The sequence below is a fragment of the Oncorhynchus gorbuscha genome, unplaced genomic scaffold (genome assembly GCF_021184085.1).
Source record: "Oncorhynchus gorbuscha isolate QuinsamMale2020 ecotype Even-year unplaced genomic scaffold, OgorEven_v1.0 Un_scaffold_1363, whole genome shotgun sequence".
Taxonomy (NCBI): Eukaryota; Metazoa; Chordata; class Actinopteri; order Salmoniformes; family Salmonidae; genus Oncorhynchus; species Oncorhynchus gorbuscha.
In genome coordinates, this window is record NW_025746160.1 from 1 (window position 1) to 27,292 (window position 27,292).

The 27,292-nt window shown below is 42.7% G+C and overlaps 2 protein-coding genes and 1 pseudogene across 2 annotated transcripts; 2 read left to right on the forward strand and 1 right to left on the reverse strand.

Moving 5' to 3' along the window:
* Window positions 1-3,065: 3,065 nt before the first annotated feature.
* LOC124022380 (F-box/LRR-repeat protein 15) lies at window positions 3,066-11,130 on the reverse strand. Its single transcript, XM_046337324.1, has 6 exons — window positions 10,722-11,130; window positions 10,273-10,432; window positions 9,620-10,122; window positions 4,774-4,921; window positions 4,390-4,474; window positions 3,066-3,574 (listed from the first exon to the last, which is right to left on the reverse strand). The coding sequence occupies exons 1-5, from the start codon at window positions 10,745-10,747 to the stop codon at window positions 4,433-4,435; spliced, it is 879 nt and encodes a 292-aa protein (XP_046193280.1). The 5' UTR covers window positions 10,748-11,130; the 3' UTR covers window positions 3,066-3,574; window positions 4,390-4,432.
* A 587-nt stretch (window positions 11,131-11,717) lies between these two features.
* On the forward strand, window positions 11,718-14,507 carry LOC124022381 (annotated as a pseudogene).
* Window positions 14,508-15,554: 1,047 nt separating this feature from the next.
* LOC124022379 (NADH dehydrogenase [ubiquinone] 1 beta subcomplex subunit 8, mitochondrial-like) lies at window positions 15,555-22,785 on the forward strand. Its single transcript, XM_046337323.1, has 5 exons — window positions 15,555-15,713; window positions 16,116-16,242; window positions 16,587-16,686; window positions 21,046-21,201; window positions 22,637-22,785. Exons 1-5 carry the CDS (start codon window positions 15,602-15,604, stop codon window positions 22,727-22,729), a joined length of 588 nt encoding a protein of 195 aa, XP_046193279.1. The 5' UTR covers window positions 15,555-15,601; the 3' UTR covers window positions 22,730-22,785.
* Window positions 22,786-27,292: the final 4,507 nt, after the last annotated feature.

Below are 27,292 nucleotides of genomic sequence, written 5' to 3' on the forward strand. Positions count from 1 at the left end.
GTTGTGATTGACAGATGGCGGTTATGATATTGTTTAGGAACTTGAGTGTGGACGAGGTGCACCCATGACCAGCTCTGAAACCAGATTGCATAGCGGAGAAGGTATGGTGAGATTCGAAATGGTTGGTAATCTGTTTGTTAACTTGGCTTTTTGGTGGTTTCCCTAAGCCAGGATTCAGACATTGCTAAGACATCCGGGTTGGCAGAATGTGCTTAAGCAGTGAATAAAGCAAAATTAGGGAGAAGGCTTCCAATGTTAACATGCATGAAACCAAGGCTTAAGGTTACAGAAGTCAACAAATGAGAACACCTGGGGAGTAGGGGTGGAGCTAGGCACTGCAGGTCCTGGATTAACTTCTTATGGCTGCAGGGGCAGTATTGAGTAGCTTGGATGAAAGGTGCCCAGAGGTGCCCCCCGAGTAACCTGCCTGCTCCTCAGTCCTAGTTGCTAATATATGCATATTATTATTAGTATTGGATAGAAAACACTCTGAAGTTTCTAAAACTCAATCCAGCCCCTATTGAATAGCACAGTGGGATATGTTGCACTTCCTAAGGCTTCCACTAGATGTCAACCGTCTTTAGAAAACTTGTTTGAGGATTCTACTGTGAAGTGTGACCGAATGAGAGAGGAATGAGTCGGAGGTCTGCCAGCAGTCACGCGCTGATCACGCACATTTCACATGAGAGGTAGCTGTGTTCCTTTGCTTTTCTGAAGACAAAAAGATTTCTCCGGTTGGAATATTATTGAAGTTTTATGTTAAATACATCATAAAGATGGATTCCATACATCGATTGACATGTTTCTACGGACAGTAACGAACGTTTTGACATTTCGTCTGTAACTTGGGAACGCGCTTCATGACTTTGGATTTGTTTTTTACCAAACGTGCTGACAAATGTAGCTCTATGGACATAAATGATGGACATTATCGAACAAATCAAACATTTAATGTGGAACTGGGATTCCTTGGAGTGCATTCTGATGAAGATCATCAAAGGTAAGTGAATATTTATTATGCTATTTATGACTAAAGTTGACTACACAACACAATATGGCGGATATCTTTTTGGCTGCTTTGTTGTCTGAAAGCTGTACTCAGATTATTGCATGGTTTGCTTTTTCCGTAAAGCTTTTTTGAAATCTGACACAGCGGTTGCATTAAGGAGAAGTGTTTCTATATTTCCATGTCTAACAATTGTATTTTCATCGACATTTCTAATGAGTATTTCTGTAAACTGATGTGGCTCTCTGCAATATCACCAGATATTTTTGGAACTAGTGAACATAATGTGCCAATGTATACTGAGATGTTTTAAATATAAATATGCAATTTATCAAACAAAACATACATGTATTGTGTAACATGAAGTCCTATGAGTGTCATATGATGAAGATCATCAAAGGTTCAGGGGCAGAACAACAGATTTCTTTTACTCGACAGCTCGGGGATTCAATCCAGCAACCTTTCGGATACTGGCCCAACGTTCTAAACACTAGGCTACCTGCCGCCCCCCAAAATCAAGGAAGATCATTAGGTAATAAATATGTATGATGTCCTATGTGCTTTTAATGATGATCCCCCCCTTGCCATTTCATGCTAATTTGATGCCTGATCCCAGATAGCACACAAACCTCTGCCCAACGTAGGCACGATGTAACCTATATACATTACGCATTGGGAAGATGCAGTTTAGACAGTTTGTTAATTGGCAAGACGTCTTGCAGGCGTATTTTTAACAAATTTAAAACATTTTAAATGATGCAATTCTACATCGTCCAGACATCAACATTCTATTCTCAAAAGCATTATAGGCTACTCTGCCTCCTCGGGCATTAAGCCTTAGCTAACCCACAAGAACACTTCAAAATACACAACATTGTTCATATACAGTATTTGGTTACCTCAGGGACCGTCTCTGTATGTTTGTGCATCTTCCTTCAGATATTTACTGGCATAATATTCCTGTTTAGGTGTAACACTGGGTCCTCCAGCTAGTCAGAGAGCTGTCAGCATGTTAGGGTTCCTGAAGTAGGACCAACAGTGTTAAAAGTTAAAGTTGATTTCATTCAGCTTGTTGTTTGAGTGTTTGCTTGAGCCTGTCTGGGAGGGCCAGATGGGTGAGTGGGGTTTGCACTTTTGGACTATTCCATTGATCGCATTGCACCAGGCAAACTAAATCAAGCACAGCATCTAAAAGACAACAGGCACAGGGTCGGTGCCATCCCCTACTGCCATTGTGGCCTTGAGCAAGGCATTTAACCCCTAAACTGTTGCTCCTAGCCTGTTGCATTAACAGTCAGGAGGCCGAGTACTGTGACAGTAAAATACCCCACTTCTCAATTTGCAGTGAAGCATTGTGGGATAATTAGAAGAACAGTGGCACCTTCCATGCCTGAATTTAAGTACGTTTTCACTTGAAGTTCAAATGTACATCTGTTTGTTACAGGAAGAGAGCTTCCTTCTGGTTGTAATGTTATGTTTACACAAAGAGAAGTCCTGTTCCTTCCAACCGCCACCCAGAGAACGTAGTAAGATAACTAGCAAGACAAAGATAAACACTCATAGGTTATAGATAGTGCTTTATAGTCTCAGATAGACATGATTGGATGGTCCCTTATTACACATGGAATACAACTAGTTTCAATACTGCAACTCCTCTGTGAAACAATACAACGTGGGTTGATCAGCCAATCACATTAAAATAGACTTTACACTGCATGTTCCTCTCATGTTTCTTCCAAGATGTAAAACTGGGATTGTAATACGTTTATATATTGAAAAACAAACAGAAATGTGTCCTTCTTCATAGCCTTCCATATGAGAAAGCTTATGGAACTAAATGTCGTTCTACAACTAGACCTACATGTTTTCAGACATTCAAAAATGGAAAAGCAGAGTTCCTGAAGTAAACAGGCAAAAGGAGGATTTCGAGATCACGGATTCCAGAGTCTTATCACATTTTAAAATGACTTTAACAAAATGGTGGGTCTGGGCCAAGACTGATCAGCTCAACTAACCATTAAAAATAATAGTTTCAGTCAATATAAGGTCAATGCAAACACACAATATAAAATGTTTATTTACCGAATATAAAACATTTACCTACCTAATATATAAAAGTTGACCTAGCTAATCTGTATGAGACATTTAGAGGTGTATGTATCATACATTTAGCAGAGTAACATGTCAATAAACACACAAAAACTCAACAATATGCTCTCATAGTTACGGCTCCTCCTTTGGTTGGAATTGTCCTTTTTGTTTTTAAAGCTCTAGATCACAAGACCATCTAAAGTGTTGTTAGTGTGTGATGAGATACAAATCAAATACTGCAGGAATCTTTTGGACTCGTGACAACGTTACTGAAATGTGCACGGCTTCCTTCAGTCTTTTCCTAAGTGCATAATTATAAATCTGCAACATCACTGTTAATAAATAAAGAGACAAGTTTCACAATATATTTCCCATATACATCCGTTTTTTGTTTGTCCTTGAATTGCTTAATTGATGTCCCAGCATACGCAGGGTGTGTTTCTATTGAAACAGGTCATTCTCCTAGTGGAGGAAAACCTGCAAACAAAAACAATACCTCTGGTTACATAGACTGCAGAACATTAAAGTGGAGTCCAATATTCTGTCCTTTGTCCCTAAGTACGCACTGCTTTTACTGGTATAATAAATATTGTGGAAACTGTCTAGTACACCTATCCAATACTTTATATAATGGGGAGTAGTGAACAAGTGCACACTTCAGGAGATTTGTGGTTACATAGCATTTATACTGCATGAATACATAGGAACACACCTAAACAGGCATTTAGAGCAAAACTACTCAAATATTTAGCTGATTCTGAGAAGCGTTAGCTAGCGAGCTAGCCTACCTGTTTCCAGTTGGTTGGATGAGGAATACAGATGTACTTTAGCCTAGCTAGCCTACCTGTTTTCAGTTGGTTGGATGAGGAATACAGATGTACTTTAGCCTAGCTAGCCTACCTGTTTCCAGTTGGTTGGATGAGGAATACAGATGTTCCTTAGCCTAGCTAGCCTACCTGTTTCCAGTTGGTTGGATGAGGAATACAGATGTCATTTAGCCTAGCTAGCCTACCTGTTTTCAGTTGGTTGGATGAGGAAAACAGATGTCATTTAGCCTAGCTAGCCTACCTGTTTCCAGTTGGTTGGATGAGGAATACAGATGTCATTTAGCCTAGCTAGCCTACCTGTTTTCAGTTGGTTGGATGAGGAATACAGATGTAATTTAGCCTAGCTAGCCTACCTGTTTCCAGTTGGTTGGATGAGGAATACAGATGTTCCTTAGCCTAGCTAGCCTACCTGTTTCCAGTTGGTTGGATGAGGAATACAGATGTCATTTAGCCTAGCTAGCCTACCTGTTTCCAGTTGGTTGGATGAGGAATACAGATGTTCCTTAGCCTAGATCTGGAGGTTGATGAAGGGAGCGAACCCCACCACATCCTGCAGTATCACCAGGGAAATAGACAGACAACAACAATAATACATTATAGATGATACTTCATATCCTTTCAGATGGACATTTTGTTTGGTACAGTCCTTACAGTACAATTGCATTCATCAATGCCTCAGTGAAACAATACAAGACACTGTGTTCAGCCATTCACATTAAAACATATAGGGTGCCGGATGTTCTAAAGTTTTAAAACTGGGGGGGTGATATGTGATTATTCAAATACACTAATTGTTGTGTTATAAATGACAGTAGTAATTGTACATGAGTGTGTCCTTCGCCCTCCTACCTGCAGCAGCACAAGGGCCCTCTGTAGTGGTGGCTCCACGTCAATCTCAACGTTCCTCTTCCGCAGGGTGTCCAGACTGGACTCAGTCACGTTGTGACAGTGGTTCACCTTCAGAGACTGCAGCTTGGGGCAGTACTCTGCAACAGTCCTGCACGAACATACACAGCAGAACCAAAAGGTGTAAGGACAGGTTTACCAGTGAATATCAAAGGAGTGCCAGTCTCCCCTTCATCCAAAGCAAGCTGGAGCAGGATATACTCTGCAACCGTCCTGGAAACAGCACGAAGAGGGTTCTTGCAGGTGTGCCATTGCAGATCTAAAAATGTGTCATGACATTACCCTGTTGGGTTTATGACCCCCTCTCCCCCATAAATAAATTCTCTCCCTCTAGTCTACAGAATGGACTCTTGGAAAGCCTTTTTTAAACAGAGATAGTATGGTAACATCAACAGGTTGGGGAATGGGACAATATTTCTGTAATCCAACCAGTTGAAAGTGTCCGTTGTTACTTAAAGAATATGATGTCAGATCAGTTGTCGTCTGGGACATTATTACTGATGACAGGACGACATAAATTGTATCTTGGAAAGTCTACACATTCTAGTTATCAGATTCACATGAAATTGTTATGCAATTGAAATGTTTTAAATATGAAACTATTTGTGAAAATATTAAATGTAATTTTATCTTTCTAAAGGAGAAATTGTTTTCATTAGTAATTTTATGCTCACTCAGTCGCCACGCCCAACTGGCTGGAGAGGGATGAAACATGTCCTTCTCTTCCCCAGTATAAAGTCTAGACTAGTATATGAACCTGACTGGAACCTGACTAGTATATGAACCTGACTAGAACCTGACTAGAACCTGAACCTGACTAGTACATGAACCTGACTAGAACCTGACTAGAACCTGACTAGTATATGAACCTGACTGGAACCTGACTAGTACATGAACCTGACTAGTACATGAACCTGACTAGTACATGAACCAGACTAGTACATGAACCAGACTAGTACATGAACCAGACTAGTACATGAACCTGACTAGTACATGAACCTGACTAGAACCTGACGAGTATATTAACCTGACTAGAACCTGACTAGTACATGAACCAGACTAGTACATGAACCTGACTAGTACATGAACCTGACTAGTACATGAACCTGACTAGTACATGAATCTGACTAGAACCTGACGAGTATATGAACCTGACTAGTACATGAATCTGACTAGAACCTGACTAGTATAGGATCCTGACTAGTATATCAACCTGACTAGTGTATGAACCTGACTAGAACCTGTACCAGACTAGTATGTGAACCAAACTAGTAATGAACCAGACTAGAACCTGACTAGTTATGAACCTGACTAGAACAAACCTGACTAGTATATGAACCTGACTAGTACTATGAACCTGACTAGTACATGAACCTGACTAGTATACAAACCTGACTGGTACACAAACCTGACTGGTACACGAACCTGACTAGTACATGAACCTGACTAGTACATGAACCTGACTAGTACATGAACCTGACTAGTACACGAACCTGACTAGTACATGAACCTGACTAGTACATGAACCTGACTAGTACACGAACCTGACTAGTACATGAACCTGACTAGTACATGAACCTGACTAGTACATGAACCTGACTAGTACATGAACCTGACTAGTACATGAACCTGACTAGTACATGAACCTGACTAGAACCTGACTAGTACATGAACCTGACTAGTACATGAACCTGACTAGTACACGAACCTGACTAGTACATGAACCTGACTAGTACATGAACCTGACTAGTACATGAACCTGACTAGTACATGAACCTGACTAGTACATGAACCTGACTAGTACATGAACCTGACTAGTACATGAACCTGACTAGTACATGAACCTGACTAGTACATGAACCTGACTAGTACATGAACCTGACTAGTACATGAACCAGACTAGATCCTGACTAGTATACAGACCTGACTAGTATACAGACATGACTAGTATATGATCCTGACTAGAAGCTGATTAGTATACGAACCTGACTAAGTATATGAACCTGACTAGTATATGAACCTGACTAGTATATTAACCTGACTAGTATATTAACCTGACTAGTATACGAACCTGACTAGTATACGAACCTGACTAAGTATATGAACATGACTAGTATATTAACCTGACTAGTATATGAACCTGACTAGAACCTGAATAAGTATATGAACCTGACTAGAACCTGAATAAGTATATGAACCTGACTAGAACCTGAATAAGTATACGAACCTGACTAGAACCTGAATAAGTATATGAACCTGACTAGAACCTGAATAAGTATACGAACCTGACTAAGTATATGAACCTGACTAGAACCTGAATAAGTATACGAACCTGACTAAGTATATGAACCTGACTAGAACCTGAATAAGTATACGAACCTGACTAGAACCTGAATAAGTATATGAACCTGACTAGAACCTGAATAAGTATACGAACCTGACTAGAACCTGACTAAGTATATGAACCTGACTAGAACCTGAATAAGTATACGAACCTGACTAAGTATATGAACCTGACTAGAACCTGAATAAGTATACGAACCTGACTAAGTATACGAACCTGACTAAGTATATGAACCTGACTAGTATATGAACCTGACTAAGTATATGAACCTGACTAAGTATATGAACCTGACTAAGTATATGAACCTGACTAGAACCTGAATAAGTATACGAACCTGACTAAGTATACGAACCTGACTAAGTATATGAACCTGACTAGTATATGAACCTGACTAAGTATATGAACCTGACTAAGTATATGAACCTGACTAGAACCTGACTAGTACATGAACCTGACTAGTACATGAACCTGACTAGAACCTGACTAGAACCTGACTAGTATATGAACCTGACTGGAACCTGACTAGTACATGAACCTGACTAGTACATGAACCTGACTAGTACATGAACCTGACTAGTACATGAACCAGACTAGTACATGAACCAGACTAGTACATGAACCTGACTAGTACATGAACCTGACTAGAACCTGACGAGTACATGAACCTGACTAGTACATGAACCTGACTAGTACATGAACCTGACTAGTACATGAACCTGACTAGTACATGAACCTGACTAGTACATGAATCTGACTAGAACCTGACGAGTATATGAACCTGACTAGTACATGAATCTGACTAGAACCTGACTAGTATAGGATCCTGACTAGTATATCAACTTGACTAGTGTATGAACCTGACTAGAACCTGTACCAGACTAGTATGTGAACCAAACTAGGTAATGAACCAGACTAGAACCTGACTAGTTCATGAACCTGACTAGTACACAAACCTGACAGGTATATGAACCTGACTAGTACATGAACCTGACTAGTACATGAACCTGACTAGTATACAAACCTGACTGGTACACAAACCTGACAGGTATATGAACCTGACTAGTACATGAACCTGACTAGTACATGAACCTGACTAGTATACAAACCTGACTGGTACACAAACCTGACTGGTACACGAACCTGACTAGTACATGAACCTGACTAGTACATGAACCTGACTAGTACATGAACCTGACTAGTACATGAACCTGACTAGTACATGAACCTGACTAGTACATGAACCTGACTAGTACATGAACCTGACTAGTACATGAACCAGACTAGATCCTGACTAGTATACAGACCTGACTAGTATACAGACATGACTAGTATATGATCCTGACTAGAAGCTGATTAGTATACGAACCTGACTAAGTATATGAACCTGACTAGTATATGAACCTGACTAGTATATTAACCTGACTAGTATATTAACCTGACTAGTATACGAACCTGACTAGTATACGAACCTGACTAGTATACGAACCTGACTAAGTATATGAACATGACTAGTATATTAACCTGACTAGTATATTAACCTGACTAGAACCTGAATAAGTATATGAACCTGACTAGAACCTGAATAAGTATATGAACCTGACTAGAACCTGAATAAGTATACGAACCTGACTAGTATATGAACCTGACTAAGTATATGAACCTGACTAAGTATACGAACCTGACTAAGTATATGAACCTGACTAGTATATGAACCTGACTAGTATACGAACCTGACTAGTATAGGAACCTGACTAAGTATATGAACATGACTAGTATATTAACCTGACTAGTATATTAACCTGACTAGAACCTGAATAAGTATATGAACCTGACTAGAACCTGAATAAGTATATGAACCTGACTAGAACCTGAATAAGTATACGAACCTGACTAGTATATGAACCTGACTAAGTATACGAACCTGACTAAGTATATGAACCTGACTAGTATATGAACCTGACTAAGTATATGAACCTGACTAAGTATATGAACCTGACTAAGTATATGAACCTGACTAAGTATACGAACCTGACCAAGTATATGAACCTGACTAGAACCTGACTAAGTATATGAACCTGACTAAGTATACGAACCTGACTAAGTATATGAACCTGACTAAGTATATGAACCTGACTAAGTATATGAACCTGACTAGAACCTGAATAAGTATATGAACCTGACTAAGTATATGAACCTGACTAGAACCTGAATAAGTATACGAACCTGACTAAGTATATGAACCTGACTAGAACCTGAATAAGTATATGAACCTGACTAAGTATATGAACCTGACTAGAACCTGAATAAGTATATGAACCTGACTAGAACCTAAATAGTATATATGACTAGTATATAGATAACCTACATTAGCAAAATACAAACACACACAGACAGAGAGAGATGATACCAATGATTTGAGCAGTCAGTGTATCAAAACAACAGTACCTGATGGAGTCGTTCCTAACCCTCAGGCAGCCTGTCAGGTCCAGCTGTTCCAGCTCCCTGCAGTTCTTGGCCACTTCCTCCACAGACACGTCTGTAATGTTGGCGTTGACCGCCACAGACAGCGACCTCATCTTCAGACATTTCTTGGATAAATAGCAGATGGCCTCGTCTTTGAGCTGGCGGCAGGCAGTCAGGTCGATGGACCTCAGGCCTCCACAGTGGTCAGCCAGGCTGCGTATGGACAGGCTGTCCACCCACTCACAGTGGGCCAGGCCCAGGTACTGCAGGTGTGTGCAGCTCAACGACACCGCTACTAAGGAGTGACGGGTCAGCCGGTCACACCCCCTCATGTCTACTCTCAGCAGGTGCTGGTTCTGGCCAATCACAGGCAGCAGCTCCGTGTCTGTCACCCAATCGGAGCAGTTCTGGACGGACAAGTTCTGTAGGACTTTGTTGTCCCTTAGTATGTTGCAGAATGCCTCCTTGGGAAGGCTAGGCCCTATCTGTGAACATTACAGGAATGTGATCTTAGTGTATGAGCATTTAAGTACAAGAAACTGTAAGGAAATCCTGAAATAAGTCGCTCTGGATAAGAGCGTCTGCTAAATGATTTAAATGTAATGTAAATGTAATAAATATCATGTGTGGCCTACCTGTGTGGGGTCAAAGGTGCGACAGTTGGCCAGGTACACCTGGATGAGGGCATAGAACTGCTTGCTCACTCTCTGTAGCCGCACCAGCTGGCGTATTGGCAGGTAGCAGAAGATGTGTGTTACCAACACATCCTCCCAGGGCAAATCCAAGAGGTGACATCTGCCAACAGACATTTCAAACTTGATGAACAAGTTAATGGACAAATTTAGCACAGTCACACATCAAAGTCTGCCTCGCGTTCGAACTAGCTCTACAAAGATTGGTGGCTAGATATGTAACTAGCTAGATCAAGCGTAAAGCATGTGATGATTCTGCAGGACATGCATTCTCCAACTGCCGTAGCAAGCTACAGTAGTAAGAATAGGTAACTAACGGTGAGCTAGTTCTGCTGACACGTTTTTATCGTAACGTTAAAACAAAAATACATATGTGCTTACAAAATACATACTTGCAACACTCTGTTTCCGCATCCATTTTGAATCCGCAGAAATATGCCAGATAGCTAACAAACTGTCGTTGTACATGTAGCTATCTTGTGAGCCTTGGTTGAAGCTTTCTGTATCAGCGACAGCTTTTTTGGCTGTATTCACAAACTTCCGGGTTCGGACACTGGGTACGTTCCAGAATGCAAAGTCAACCTCTCTGCGCAGGAATAGGGAATCTATATCTCAGTAAATGTGCTTGTTTTGGGAGAAATAAAGCTGAGAAAAATAATACATTGGAGTAGTTATTGATGGTCTTTGACAAGTATGTGCGATGTTTTGGTTAAACAAAATATACGACCGAGCGTTAGGATCCAAGTGACATTCGACTCCTGTGGATTTTACCGATACGCACCCCCGGTCAATGTCTGTTACACGAGAGGAATAATATCTTCACTGTAACCGCTCCAAATAAGGAAAAGCATTGCTTTGCTTTTGTCATATTGGCAATCGTAGGAATGACTTTATCAGTTCTTTATCAGAAGGAATTATTTTTATTATCCAATGGTTGCTCACAATGTGAAGAGCTTTGATTCATGTCAGTAAATGAAAAGTGTTCTACAAATGCAATGTATTATGTATAGCAAACAAAAGGTATAGGCCAATCTTTGACGCAGCAATAACCAATAGGCTCAATTAATTAAATATTAAATTCCATCTAAGCTTTGGTTATGTTGATCATACTTAATTCTCTACCATGTATAAAATAATAAATAATATGACGATATAGTACTTTATTTTTATTGTAAAATAGATCATATGTCCTATAGTGACCCCAGGAACAGCACCAATATTAGTTTACTATGGTTCTACAGTATTTCCAATATATGCATCGATTTTTGTTTTAACATCCCTGTCAAGTGAATAATGAGAGATAACCAATGACTAACTGTCACTAACATGATCTGCATACCCATGCAAACTGCTGAACAAATAACCATCCTGTCAATTCATCTCTTAGCATGCAGCGACACAATGGAGTCAACCATGCTGAACAATTGCTGAGCCTATAGTTATGGTTCTCTGAATGAGGAGGACCAACCGGGTGGCTTAGTGAATACCCACCGCTGACTGCTCTGCTCTGGATATAGGCTTCAAGCTAAAGAACAAGTATAACCTCTAATGGCGTGCTTTAAATCAATCTATGATTTCAGCGCTGAGACCTTGAACGGTCAGAGCGTTCCTCTCAGTATCTACAGGGGCAAGGTGCTCCTCATTGTCAACCTGGCCACCTTCTGAGGGTCAACGATAGAGGAGGTAGGCTAACGAGGATTTATGGTGCTAGCCTATACAGGCTAACAGCCTAATGCTGGCATAGGCCAAACTTTTGATTGTGTTGTAGTATCAGAGATATTCTAGAGTCAGCCCAAGGGGAATGTTGAGGTGGTGTTCTAATTGTGTCTGTCATCTAACAGTACCACAGAATGAATGCACTCATGGAAATGTTTGGTGACCTCAACTTCACTGTCCTGGGATTCCCCTGCAATCAGTTTGGTCTTCAGGCACCTGGTAAGAGAGTCCTTTTGAAATAACAATAAAGATTTTTGATCTGTTGTAACTTACAGGCCTACTTTGTCTCTAGGAGTAATGCTGTGTATCAAAATGCTAATGTGTGGGCTCCCGAGTGGGCGCAGCGGTCTAAAGCACTGCATCTTTACTACAGACCCTGGTTCAATTCCAGGCTGTATCACAACCAGTTGTGATTGGGTGGCGAACAATTAGCCCATTGTCGTCCTGGTTAGGGGTAGGCCGTCATTGTAAATAAGAATCTGTTCTTAAATGACTTGCCAAGTTAAATAGTATGCTTGTTTGTCATGTGTGATGACGAGACCAGTCTGTTTTTATAAATGCCTCTGTTTCAGAACTAATAAACTCACTGGTCTGTTGCATTTGTTGTTGTTTCTTCCTTCAGAGGTAAATCATGAAACCCTCAACCTTCTCAAGTATGTAAGGCCAGGTGGGGGTTTGTCCCCAAGTTCCCTGTGTTTGGCAAGATCGAGGTCAATGGGTTGAATGAAGAACCTCTTTTCGCCTATCTCAAGGTAGTATATTTGACATGTCCTCTTTTCGCCTATCTCAAGGTAGTATATTTGACATGTCCTCTTTTCGCCTATCTCAAGGTAGTATATTTGACATGTCCTCTTTTTTTCGCCTATCTCAAGGTAGTATATTTGACATGTCCTCTTTTCGCCTATCTCAAGGTAGTATATTTGACATGTCCTCTTTTCGCCTATCTCAAGGTAGTATATTTGACATGTCCTCTTTTCACCTATCTCAAGGTAGTATATTTGACATGTCCTCTTTTCGCCTATCTCAAGGTAGTATATTTGACATGTCCTCTTTTCGCCTATCTCAAGGTAGTATATTTGACATGTCCTCTTTTCGCCTATCTCAAGGTAGTATATTTGACATGTCCTCTTTTCACCTATCTCAAGGTAGTATATTTGACATGTCCTTATGCACTATTATGTACTGCACTCTGGGGGCAAGTTGAATACCTTATGGACATTAGACCTCACTAACAGCATGTGTTAATGTCTTGTACAACAGGAGTCTCTGCCCTATGTGAACCCTGTCATAGGAGATATAAAGAGGTTCTACTGGTCACCCATCAAAGTCAACGACATTCGCTGGAACTTTGAGAAGTTTCTAATCGATTCTGATGGGGAGCCTTTCAGGCGGTAAGTTAAGGTAGCCTAGTGGTTAGAGTGTAGGGACGGCAGGTAGCCTAGTGGTTAGAGTGTAGGGGCGGCAGGGTAGCCTAGTGGTTAGAGTGTAGGGGCGGCAGGTAGCCTAGTGGTTAGAGTGTAGGGACGGCAGGTAGCCTAGTGGTTAGAGTGTAGGGGCGGCAGGTAGCCTAGTGGTTAGAGTGTAGGGACGGCAGGTAGCCTAGTGGTTAGAGTGTAGGGGCGGCAGGGTAGCCTAGTGGTTAGAGTGTAGGGGTGGCAGGTAGCCTAGTGGTTAGAGTGTAGGGACGGCAGGTAGCCTAGTGGTTAGAGTGTAGGGGCGGCAGGGTAGCCTAGTGGTTAGAGTGTAGGGACGGCAGGTAGCCTAGTGGTTAGAGCGTTTGACTAGTAACCGGAAGGTTGCAAGTTCAAATCCCCGAGCTGACAAGGTACAAATCTGTCGTTCTGCCCCTGAACAGGCAGTTAACCCACCCTGAACAGGCAGTTAACCCACTGTTCATAGGCTGTCATTGTAAATAAGAATTTGTTCTTAACTGACTTGCCTAGTTAATTAAAGGTTAAACTATATATATATATAAACAAACACATGAATGAAAGATGATTTGACAGTATATATAAAATGTATCAATCATTCATGCATTCATTCAATTAATTAATTAACAAATAAGATTTGAAAATACTTAATGTCCTATTCTCCTTTTCCCCAGTTATGAACTTCATGGCCCTACTGAGAAAGTGGAAAAAGACATTGCAGGCCTACTATAAATGGAGTCATCTGTTCCCTTTATGGCTGTCAAGAAAGTGGGTCCTTCATCAGCAGAGGCAGAGTGACGATCCCTCAGTAAATGCAGACTAAACGCAGCTGAGCTGGATCTGATGGGAAAGGGAGAAGGACTCTGAGTTTCAGTGCATTCACTCAGAATATCAGATCCCTCCAGCCCCTGTTGGTGACCAGAAGGCATATCACTATGGTCTCAATATAACTAACTACTCCCTTTTGTTATTGTTGCAAAACAGAGGAAGTCAATAAATCTTTTGGCTGAAATCTTAAAATGTGTTGTCCATTTAATTGTTTAACATTGTTAAAACAACATGTGTAGGCTACAGTAGGAGAAACCCAAGTCTCCAGCTGCATAGAAACTCAAGCCTACTTGTATGGAAGGATATACAATATACACAATTTAACTGAGCTGTGGATGTTTGAGAATAAAATACAATTCACTACTTGAATTGTTTTATGTTTGACATTTCTATACTTTTACATTTTTACGATCAAAGAGACTGCTATTCTGTAAAAAATACCCCCTTTCTTTAAGGTGGTAATGATGGTAGACAAGGAAGAAAAGTGGAATATGTTTTGAGTGAATATGGAATGGAGGATATCACAGAACCTTTGGAAAAGCTACAGAAGGAAATTGAACGTGACGAGAGTGAGGTTGAATTAACTGCGGTGGCAGGTGGTGTTGTGAGGGAGCTTAGCGTCATGTGTAAAAACAGGGACACGTCCTCCAGTAGCTCAGAGATGGAACCTGAGAGTGAGGTTGAATTAACTGTGGTGGCAGGTGGTGTGGTGAGGGAGCTTGGCGTCACGTGTAAAAACAGGGACACGTCCTCCAGTAGCTCAGAGATGGAACCTGAGAGTGAGGATGCAGTTTGGGGAGGACCGCTGAGTTTGAAAAAAGTTGAATCTGGTCCGGTAGGAGTGACATTTTTGGAGAAAGTGGACGCTTGCCTTTTGACGGATCCATTTGTATTTTCAGGGTGGGTGAGAAAGGATTAAAGAAACTAGTTGTGGACTTGTGATATTTTTGTGTGTCTCTTCTGATCAGAGGGAGCAGGCGCTCCGTGTCACGCAACTTGAGTCAACATTTGTTTCTTGCTTTGCTCTTAGGAACAGGACACCATTGAAAGGAGTGATTTCTCGGGTAGCGTTACGTGTGAAGTTTAAGATTCCTGGTGTTTGTGACGCCCGCCGTGTAGGTATTCTGTGACTGGCTTCACCCTCCAGTACAGTAGATGGCGGTGTATGCACCTTCAAGTTCGATTCAATCCACCAACCAAATCCCAAAGAAGAAGAAGCAAAGAGGCAAAAAAAAAAAAAAAAAAAAACATTGGATTTCCCGAAGTTGTCACCGGACGCATGCGTATTTCACTGTTCAATGTCACCGCAACAATTGAACATGGCTGCCGTGGGTTTCAGAAATTGGGCTCGAGCTCTTTCCAAGGGGAAACAGCCAGGCTTCTCGGCGCTTTTCTCCCAAGTCAGAGCAGGTTGGTTCATGGATCTTTATCGATATCGTTGAACAAATGTAAAATGCCTGCATCACGTAGGAATGGAAGTGAGAACATGCCAGGCAAAGTGTCGCTAACCTTGAGCTAGTCTACAACAGAGCTGCATCTCGTTCAGGGGTTTACTAACGTTAGTAAAAGCTGCATTCAGTATTATGTAGCTAACTGTCTACGATCAAATATTAGGCTAGATCCCATACACGGTTCCCTGGCCAGCCAACTTTACTGCATTTGGATAACTTGTGCAAGTAGCTATATATATATATATATATACATACCAGCAATTCCTAACGTTACTCTCAAACGGCTAGTTAGCTAACAATCACACTGGTTGATCATGGGGATAAATGGTACTATATTAACTTCTTTCTAAATGTTGTATAGCCTCTGGACCTTCCAAGGGCATGCTGCCAGGACCATACCCCCAAACGCCCGAGGAGAGAGCAGCTGCAGCGAAGAAGTACAACATGAGGGTGGAGGATTATGAACCAATCCCGGATAATGGCGAGGGGTAAGGAAGTGGGGTCCCGTGGATAAGGAAGGACACACATGCCATTGTTTTCCTGTCATCTATACACCACCCCATTACAGCAGGAGCTATGTTGCTTTGCCAGACAACTAGCAAATTGATTTGGTAATTCAACCTGTGGGTTGAACTCACTGAAATGATTGAGGCTCTGCATCCCAAACAGTATACAATTCCCTACATAGTTTTGACCAGAGCCCTATGGGATGCACTATATATAAGGTATGAGAACAAACATTGGACAGCAATGGGAGTGTTAACGTTTCAGGATATGTGCATTACCTAAGGTTATTCACCTACACACTTGTTTCCCTGTTGTGTTTCTGTAGGTATGGAGACTACCCACAATTACCAGACAGATCACAGCATGAGAGAGACCCCTGGTATTCCTGGGACCATCCAGACCTGAGGAGGAACTGGGGGGAGCCGGTAAGATAGAGGATGAACTGGGGAGAGACTGTAAGATAGAGGACGAACTGGGGAGAGACTGTAAGATAGAGGACGAACTGGGGAGAGACTGTAAGATAGAGGACGAACTGGGGAGAGACTGTAAGATAGAGGACGAACTGGGGAGAGACTGTAAGACAGAGGACGAACTGGGGAGAGACTAAGACGGAGGACGAACTGGGGAGAGACTAAGACGGAGGACGAACTGGGGAGAGACTGTAAGACAGAGGACGAACTGGGGAGAGACTGTAAGACAGAGGACGAACTGGGGAGAGACTGTAAGATAGAGGACGAACTGGGGAGAGACTGTAAGATAGAGGACGAACTGGGGAGAGACTGTAAGACAGAGGACGAACTGGGGAGAGAATGTAAGATAGAGGATGAACTGGGGAGAGAATGTAAGACAGGTTTCTACACACTGACTGACTAATAGTGTTGTCAAGATAGAGGATCAGATCTCACTCTACTTACACTGAACAAAAATAGAAATCCAACATGTAAAAGATTGGTTTCATATCGTGACTACACAACTGAGACTATATATTAGGTCTGGGACCATAACTGGGGACTACAGAGATGTAAATACTTGTTTAGTTCGTGACTACACAACTGACTGACTATATATTAGGTCTGGACCATACCTGTATCCCAATCTCAGTATCGTGACTACAAACTGAACAAAAATATAAATCCCAACATGTAAAATACTTGTTTAGTATCGTGACTACACAACTGAGACTATATATTAGGTCTGGGACCATACCAGTATCCCAATACTTGTTTTGTATCGTGACTACACAACTGAGACTATATATTAGGTCTGGGACCATACCAGTATCCCAATACTTGTTTAGTATCGTGACTACACAACTGAGACTATATATTAGGTCTGGGACCATACCAGTATCCCAATACTTGTTTAGTATCGTGACTACACAACTGAGACTATAAGACTTATATTAGTCTGGGACCATACCAGTATCCCAATACTTGTTTAGTATCGTGACTACACAACTGAGACTATATATTAGGTCTGGGACCATACCAGTATCCCAATACTTGTTTTGTATCGTGACTACACAACTGAGACTATATATTAGGTCTGGGACCATACCTGTATCCCAATACTTGTTTTGTATCGTGACTACACAACTGAGACTATATATTAGGTCTGGGACCATACCTGTATCCCAATACTTGTTTAGTATCGTGACTACACAACTGAGACTATATATTAGGTCTGGGACCATACCAGTATCCCGATACTTGTTTAGTATTGCGACAAGAAAACAACACCCAGCGGATGAACTCATTTAGGAAAACAGCGCTAATGTTGGAAACATTGTTACCCAGAGTCACATTTTGTATTTATTTTCCAAGCAATAGCACACATTTTACACAACGCAGGTTTTTATAAAGAACCAAAGAGTCTGTGCTGCTTCGTGTAAATGTTTTGCCATGGGAAAATATGACAATACTGGTATCGTTACAGCCCTACTGTATATTATTCACAGTGCGCCACTTGTTGTTTACTGTAAAGTATTGTGTACATTTATGCATGTAGACATTTGAAATGTCAGGAAGTGAATGTGTTTAAGCTACGACTCATTATCTGCTCATGTATTTCTCCCTGACTCATTGACAACTGGTTGCCTGCAGCATACCACCCTGCATACCACGCTGCATACCACTGCTGGCAGCATACCACCCTGCATACCACCCTGCATACCACTGCTGGCAGCATACCACCCTGCATACCACTGCTGGCAGCATACCACCCTGCATACCACCCTGCATACCACCCTGCATACCACTGCTGGCAGCATACCACCCTGCATACCACCCTGCATACCACTGCTGGCAGCATACCACCCTGCATACCACCCTGCATACCACCCTGCATACCACTGCTGGCAGCATACCACCCTGCATACCACCCTGCATACCACTCTGCATACCACCCTGCATACCACCCTGCATACCACTGCTGGCAGCATACCACCCTGCATACCACCCTGCATACCACTGCTGGCAGCATACCACCCTGCGTACCACCCTGCATACCACCCTGTATACCACGCTGCATACCACTGCTGGCAGCATACCACGCTGCATACCACGCTGCATACCACTGCTGGCAGCATACCACGATGCATACCACGCTGCATACCACTTCTGGCAGCATACCACGCTGCATACCACGCTGCATACCACTGCCTGCAGCATACCACCCTGCATACCACTGCTGGCAGCATACCACGCTGCATACCACGCTGCATACCACGCTGCATACCACCGCTGCATACCACCCTGCATACCACTGCTGGCAGCATACCACGCTGCATACCACTGCTGGCAGCATACCACGCTGCATACCACTGCTGGCAGCATACCACCCTGCATACCACTGCTGGCAGCATACCACCCATACCACCCTGCATACCACTGCTGGCAGCATACCACGCTGCATACCACTGCTGGCAGCATACCACGCTGCATGCTGGCAGCATACCACTGCTGGCAGCATACCACCCTGCATACCACTGCTGGCAGCATACCACCCTGCATACCACTGCTGGCAGCATACCACCCTGCATACCACTGCTGGCAGCATACCACCCTGCATACCACTGCTGGCAGCATACCACCCTGCATACCACTGCTGGCAGCATACCACCCTGCATACCACTGCTGGCAGCATACCACCCTGCATACCACTGCTGGCAGCATACCACCCTGCATACCACTGCTGGCAGCATACCACCCTGCATACCACTGCTGGCTGCATACCACGCTGCATACCACGCTGCATACCACTGCTGGCAGCATACCACGCTGCATACCACTGCTGGCAGCATACCACGCTGCATACCACTGCTGGCAGCATACCACCCTGCATACCACCCTGCATACCACTGCTGGCAGCATACCACCCTGCATACCACCCTGCATACCACTGCTGGCAGCATACCACCCTGCATACCACCCTGCATACCACTGCTGGCAGCATACCACCCTGCGTACCACCCTGCATACCACCCTGCATACCACGCTGTATACCACGCTGCATACCACTGCTGGCAGCATACCACGCTGCATACCACGCTGCATACCACTGCTGGCAGCATACCACGCTGCATGCATACCACTGCTGGCAGCATACCACTTCTGGCATACCACTGCTGGCAGCATACCACGCTGCATACCACTGCCTGCAGCATACCACCCTGCATACCACTGCTGGCAGCATACCACGCTGCATACCACGCTGCATACCACCCTGCATACCACGCTGCATACCACTGCTGGCAGCATACCACGCTGCATACCACTGCTGGCAGCATACCACGCTGCATACCACTGCTGGCAGCATACCACGCTGCATACCACTGCTGGCAGCATACCACCCTGCATACCACCCTGCATACCACTGCTGGCAGCATACCACGCTGCATACCACTGCTGGCAGCATACCACGCTGCATACCACTGCTGGCAGCATACCACCCTGCATACCACTGCTGGCAGCATACCACCCTGCATACCACTGCTGGCAGCATACCACCCTGCATACCACTGCTGGCAGCATACCACCCTGCATACCACTGCTGGCAGCATACCACCCTGCATACCACTGCTGGCAGCATACCACCCTGCATACCACTGCTGGCAGCATACCACCCTGCATACCACTGCTGGCAGCATACCACCCTGCATACCACTGCTGGCAGCATACCACCCTGCATACCACTGCTGGCTGCATACCACGCTGCATACCACGCTGCATACCACTGCTGGCAGCATACCACGCTGCATACCACTGCTGGCAGCATACCACGCTGCATACCACTGCTGGCTTGCTTCTGAAGCTAAGCAGGGTTGGTCCTGGTCAGTTCCTGGATGGGAGACCAGATGCTGCTGGAATTGGTGTTGGAGGGCCAGTAGGAGGCACTCTTTCCTCTGGTCTAAAAAATATCCCAATGCCCAAGGGCAGTGATTGGGGACATTGCCCTGTGTAGGGTGCCGTCTTTCAGATGGGATGTTAAACGGGTGTCCTGACTCTCTGAGGTCATTAAAGATCCCATGGCACTTATCGTAAGAGTGGGGTGTTAACTCCGGTGTCCTGGCTAAATTCCCAAATCTGGCCCTCAAACCATCATGGTCACCTAATAATCCCCAGTTTACAATTGGCTCATTCATCCCCCTCCTCTCCCCTGTAACTATTCCTCAGGTCGTTGCTGCAAATGAGAACATGTTCTCAGTCAACTTACCTGGTAAAATAACGGATAATTAATTAAAAATCTAAAAATGGGTTCTCGTCTGTTGCATGTTTTCGTTCTAGATGCACTGGGATTTTGACATGTTCATCAGGAATCGAGTGGACACGTCGCCCAGCCCTGTGGCCTGGCACACCATGTGCAAACATCTGTTTGGTTTCGTGGGATTCATGCTCCTGATGTTCTACCTTGGGGAGAAGTTTCCATCTTACCAGCCGGTGGTAAGTATTGCATTGAGCATCAGTCTTTGTCTCCGTTGTAACCCTCTAAGATGTCACAGACCAGAAGATAATATATGTCTTTCCTGTTGTAACCCCCTAAGATGTCACAGACCAGAAGATAATATAATTGTCTTTCCTGTTGTAACCCCCTAAGATGTCACAGACCAGAAGATAATATAATTGTCTTTCCTGTTGTAACCCCTAAGATGTCACAGACCAGAAGATAATATAATTGTCTTTCCTGTTGTAACCCCCTAAGATGTCACAGACCAGAAGATAATATAATTATATATCTTTCCTGTTGTAACCCCCTAAGATGTCACAGACCAGAAGATTTCTTTCCTGTTGTAACCCCCTAAGATGTCACAGACCAGAAGATAATATAATTATATGTCTTTCCTGTTGTAACCCCTAAGATGTCACAGACCAGAAGATAATATAATTATGTCTTTCCTGTTGTAACCCCCTAAGATGTCACAGACCAGAAGATAATATATGTCTTTCCTGTTGTAACCCCCTAAGATGTCACAGACCAGAAGATAATATAATTATATGTCTTTCCTGTTGTAACCCCCTAAGATGTCACAGACCAGAAGATAATATAATTATATGTCTTTCCTGTTGTAACCCCCTAAGATGTCACAGACCAGAAGATAATATAATTATATGCCTTTCCTGTTGTATTGAACCCTTTCCCATTGTATTGAACCCTTTCCCATTTTGGTATCTCAAGACCTTTTTCACTATGACAGCAGGGTAGCCTAGTGGTTAGAGCGTTGGACTAGTAACCGAAAGGTTGCAAGTTCAAACCCCCGAGCTGACAAGGTACAAATGTGTCGTTCTGCCCCTGAACAGGCAGTTAACCCACTGTTCCTAGACCAGTTAACCCACTGTTCCTAGGCCGTCATTGAAAATAAGAATTTGTTCTTAACTGACTTGCCAAGTTATATAAAGGTAAAATAAAACATTTTTAAAAATCTGGATTTGAGAAGGACTTATCCAATGGGTCTACCCCTCATTTGGGTCTACCCCTCATGTGTGTCCCGTGGACACTAATATTGGATTTTACAATTGGAGCACCAGATCTGATCCCTGAATACAATTTAATGACGGGTGTGCACGGAGTCGGAGATGATGCTACTGCTGTTAGTGTTTTCATTGGTTTCCTTGCCCTGCTACCAATTCAATAGTGTGAAGAGGTGCACATTGGTAACTGAAGTGCATTTATCATATTCCAACATATTTTGCTATTTAATTTCCTTATGATTTATTTCTGGTATTTATTGAAGACCATTGAGCACCTCTCACACACTCACCAAACACATGTTTTTTTAAAGTACAAAGAGGTCTTCAAATGTCCTCTTCTGTAGGAAAGGTGAATGGGTACATCCTGTCTGATGCCCCCTGTTAAGGTCATCCCTGTTCTCTATTCCAGGCACCCAAACAATATCCTTACAGCAACCTGCACCTAGAGAGAGGAGAGGATCCCAAGAAACAACCTGAAGAAGTCAAACATTTTAACATTTAAATATCTGCTTCTCTCTAAATGTGTCTATTTCTGTCTAATAAAGAGTCTAATCAAGATTCCTTGATCTTTGACCTAGATCTTATTCTTTGGAAAGCTACTCCTTCTAAATCCCTTAAGATTGAATTGCTTTTCAAACTTTAAAACGTGCAACTCTGGAGTAAGCTGTTTGGGTACAGCTTTTTGATATCACTTATCTGTCGTCGCCTGCTTCCCGTGGCTCTCCTTTCAGAGAGAGTGAGGGAGGGAGAGAGGTAAAGAGAGAGAGGGAGGGAGAGAGGTAGAGAGAGCGAGGGAGGGAGAGAGGTAAAGAGAGAGAGGGAGGGGTAAAGAGACAGGTAGAGACAGAGGTAGAGGGAGAGATAGGTAAAGAGAGGGAGAGATATCAGTGGATAGTCCTATAGCCAATTGACATGGTAAATACATGGCTTATTAATTAGGCTACATGGTAAATAGTCAACGACTTTGTTTTTAAATGAAGTCCTTTTTATCATAGTGCATTATGGGGCTACGTTATATTTAATTTAGGGTGACTAATCATTAAAATATACTTTCCCACTACTGTAAAACGCTGCGCAAGTGGAGTCGTCATACGTCTGGGTCTTGTCCCCTAATATTTTTGGATTGAGTTTGATAATTAAAAAATACAATGTGAAAACGAGGCTGTTTAGGATATCAAATTATATATTTTTTGTGTGAATTAATTTACTTCTGCCAAATGTTTTTTCCCTTAATGAAGACCATTTAAAAGCCTACAAAAAATGACACGGTTACATCCTTAAATACTGTGTCACTTTCATAGTGCATACAGTCACTACTACGCTCAATTTCAACTTCTAAACTTATTTGACTAACATAAAAATAGTGCCTTCGGAAAGCATTCACACCCCTTAACTTTTCCCACTTTGTTAGACTGCATTTAGATTGTGTCACGAGCCTACAAGCAATGTCCCATAATGTCAGAGAGGAATTATGCATAAAGAGTCATAAGTTGCACGGATTCACTCTGTCTGCAGTAATAGGAGTTAACGTGGTTTTGTAATGACTACTTCACCTCTGTACCCCACACATACAATTATCTGTAAGGTCCCTCAGTCAAGCAGGGAATTTTCAAGCACAGATTCAAACAGACACCCATCTACCAATAAGTGCAAAGGTCACCTATTGGTAGATGGGTAAAAAATTTAAAAAGCAGACATTTGAATATCCCTTTAAGCATGGAGAAGTAATTAATGACACTTTGGAAGGTGTATCAATACACCCAGTCACTACAAAGATACAGGCCTCCTTCCTCACGCCGTTGCCGGAGAGGAAGGAAACCACTCAGGGATTTCACCATGAGGTCAATGGAGACGTTAAAACAGAGTTTAATGACTGTGGTAGGAGAAAACTGAGGATGGATCTACAACATTGTAGTTAGTCCACAATACTAACCTAAATGACAGACTGAAAAGGAAGTCTACAGAACAAAAATATTACAAAAACATGCATCCTGTTTGCAACAAGGCACTAAAGTAAATCAGCAAAGAAATGAACCTTATGTCCTGAATACAAAGTGTTATGTTTTGCTCAAATCCATCACTGAGTACCACTCTTCATATTTTGCTGCATCATGTTATTATGGGCAATGTTCGCTCAAAGCAATTTCGGCACTGAAAAAAATGTCAGGCCTGCTGAGACCAAACTTGAATGTTGTGAACATTCTGTGTAACTTTGAGCACATGTTTACTGTGAACACTTGAGGCTTTACCCACTTTAAGTTACAGTTTCAGACAGTGGTAGAGTAGGCTACTGTGGCTATTTGATCATAATGTAGGCCTACCAGAATGGCCTACCATCAAATCTAATTGAGATAATGCCACCCATAACATCTTAACATGGAAATAGCTGTTTGAAAATTGTCTACAGTACCAGCCAATGTGTGGTGTTCAATGCAGGCCTACATTTCATCAGACTTTTGAAAAAAATATACAGGGCTTGACATTAACCTGTTAATCCACTTGTCCTTCAGATGAGGGGACTGAAAATGTTGTGTTTGATGCAAGAAATGACTTTACAAAATAAAATGCATTATTATTCTCATTCTATTATTACAAAGAATCAAACAAATTATGCTACTCAGCTGATTTAAGCCTGCCTCAAAATACAACAGTGCCCCTTTAAGACATAACAAAGCTCTTTACCAGACTGGCTTTTCAAAGATGTCTAGAAATAAACAAGTTTTGTGCTCTTGTAGTAAGCAATCACTCCCCTATTGTTGACTACTAATGCTCTATAACTGGGTTAATAAATGACTAACTAGCAAAGGATATTTTAAAAATGTACACACGTTGCTACATGCAGCTCTCGCTTTGATCTGAAAACGAAACACATCTACTCAAGACCACTCATGCTGTAAAAACAGTCCAGTTCAAAGTGAACGGCATAGATCCATATATGGCAATGGTCTATTTGCATATAGGCCTACTGGCAGCTCTGATTGGTTAGGCCTCACCGGTCTGTGTGTAGAGTATGGGCGGAGTGGTGCTTGTCAATGAAATAGAATCCTACACGGATGTGTTCTGCCTACAACACAATGTCTTGACTAGTTAATTTTGTTTCGGTATGTTGCATTGAAAGTGGCTAATATTGCATTGATTCAATCACAATTCCCACAGTAAAGGGAAACGTTGATAGTGTTAACTAAGGGAGAAAACTTGACGAAAGTTGAGTGAAGTTCAATCCCATGCATCTCTGCGCAGGCTGTATGGCAGTCATGGGGAGTGGGGCGCCCGCCCACGCGCGCAGTTTAGAGGGAACATTGGTTATAGGTACGCTTGTCGTCGGGACTTTTTTAAAGATAAAAATAAATGGAATAGAGTTCAGCGCAGGCAGAATCTTAGAGAAAAACAAGGTGATCTGCTTTCTAACAGACACTGCGAGACAAATTCACCTTTCAGCAGGAAAACAAAAGCTCCCGAGTGGCACAGTGGTGTAAGGCACTGCATCTCAGTGCTAGACCCTGGTTCGATCCCGAGCTGTATCACAACCGGCCGTGATCAGGAGTCCCATAGGGCGGTGCACAATTGGACCCGTGTCGTCCGGGTTAGGGGATGGTTTGACCCGGGTAAGCCGTCATTGTAAAATAAATCATTTGTTCTTTAACTGACTTGCCTAGGTAAATAAAAGGTCAAAAAGTAAACTAAAACACAAGGCCAAATATATACGGGAGTTGCTTACCAAAGGTGGGAGAGTAACAATGGAAGCGGAGGTGATGCTTAATTCTTTTGGCGTGAGTGAAGATGGAGGAAATCACCTGAATACTGTAACATCTAATGGAGATAAAAGGCCTGAAGAGTGAAGATGGAGGAAATCACCTGAATACTGTAACATCTAATGGAGATAAAAGGCCTGAAGAGTGAAGATGGAGGAAATCACCTGAATACTGTAACATCTAATGGAACTAAAAGAAGAGTAAATGGAGGCACCTGAATACTGTAACATCTAATGGAGATAAAAGGCAAGAGTAAATCAAGGTAAGCCTTGGTATGATAATGCCTCATTCTTTGTTCGAGTGCGATTCATGAACAAGGATGGTTTTTTTTGGGAGGGGGGGGGGGCATTTATGGTCACAAAGTAGATGAAGGATGCATTGGGAGAAGTCGAGTCAGTCAGAGTGTCCAAGAGTGGTGTGTTGTTGATTTCATTTGTGTGAAAAGAACAAAAGCAGAAAGCACTGTGAATGCTACGATTATAATATATGCCATTTAGCAGACGCTTTTATCCAAAGCGACTTACAGTCATTCTACGTATGGGTGGTCCCGGGGATCGAACGGGGATCCCGGGGATCGAACCCACTACCCTGGCGTTACAAGCGCCATGCTCTACCAACTGAGCTACAGAAGGACCACAATTGGAGTAGGACACTGGTAAGATGGCGCCGATAGAGATGGCAGCTTCACTTCAAGTCCATATAAGCATTTCGCTACACTCGCAATAACATCTGCTACCCATGTGTTAGGTGTCATATCTGGTGTGTCGATGAAGATTGAGGCTTCATGGTTTAAGATGAACATGCCAGGCATAGTTGATTCACGTCTCTTAACCACCACTGTCGAGAAGGTGTCCTGTGCAGAGGCCGTGAAAATTGTTGAAGCAGCGCGTAGAGATGATGAAGCTATTTTTTTGTGTTTATTTTACCTTTATTTAACCAGGCAAGTCAGTTAATAACAAATTATTATTTTCAATGACGGCCTAGGAACAGTGGGTTAACTGCCTGTTCAGGGGAAGAATGACAGATTTGTACCTTGTCAGCTCAGGGGTTTGAACTTGTAACCTTCCGGTTACTAGTCCACCGCTCTAACCACTAGGCTACTCTGCCGCCCCATGTTGGCCCATCTTAGTGATGAAGCACTGGATAAGGTATTGGTGTTGTTCAACAGAATGTAGGAATAGGTGAAACTACCAGCTACCAGCTGAAACTCCAACTGGCAGGAGCACTAGTGGTACCAATCTGGGAATAGGTGAAACTACCAGACAACTGGAAGGAGCAGTAGTGGTACCAATCTGGGAATAGGTGAAACTACC

Coding starts and splice junctions, on each gene's coding strand:
- LOC124022380 (XM_046337324.1), bottom strand. CDS start 10,747: ATGGATGCGGAAACAGAGTGTTGCAA. Junction 10,433..10,721: donor GCGGAAACAGAGTGTTGCAA/GTATGTATTTTG, acceptor GTCTGTTGGCAG/ATGTCACCTCTTGGATTTGC. Junction 4,922..9,619: donor GTTAGGAACGACTCCATCAG/GTACTGTTGTTT, acceptor ATGTTCGTGCAG/GACTGTTGCAGAGTACTGCC.
- LOC124022379 (XM_046337323.1), top strand. CDS start 15,602: ATGTCACCGCAACAATTGAACATGGCTGCCGTGGGTTTCAGAAATTGG. Junction 15,714..16,115: donor TTTCTCCCAAGTCAGAGCAG/GTTGGTTCATGG, acceptor AATGTTGTATAG/CCTCTGGACCTTCCAAGGGC. Junction 16,243..16,586: donor ATCCCGGATAATGGCGAGGG/GTAAGGAAGTGG, acceptor GTGTTTCTGTAG/GTATGGAGACTACCCACAAT.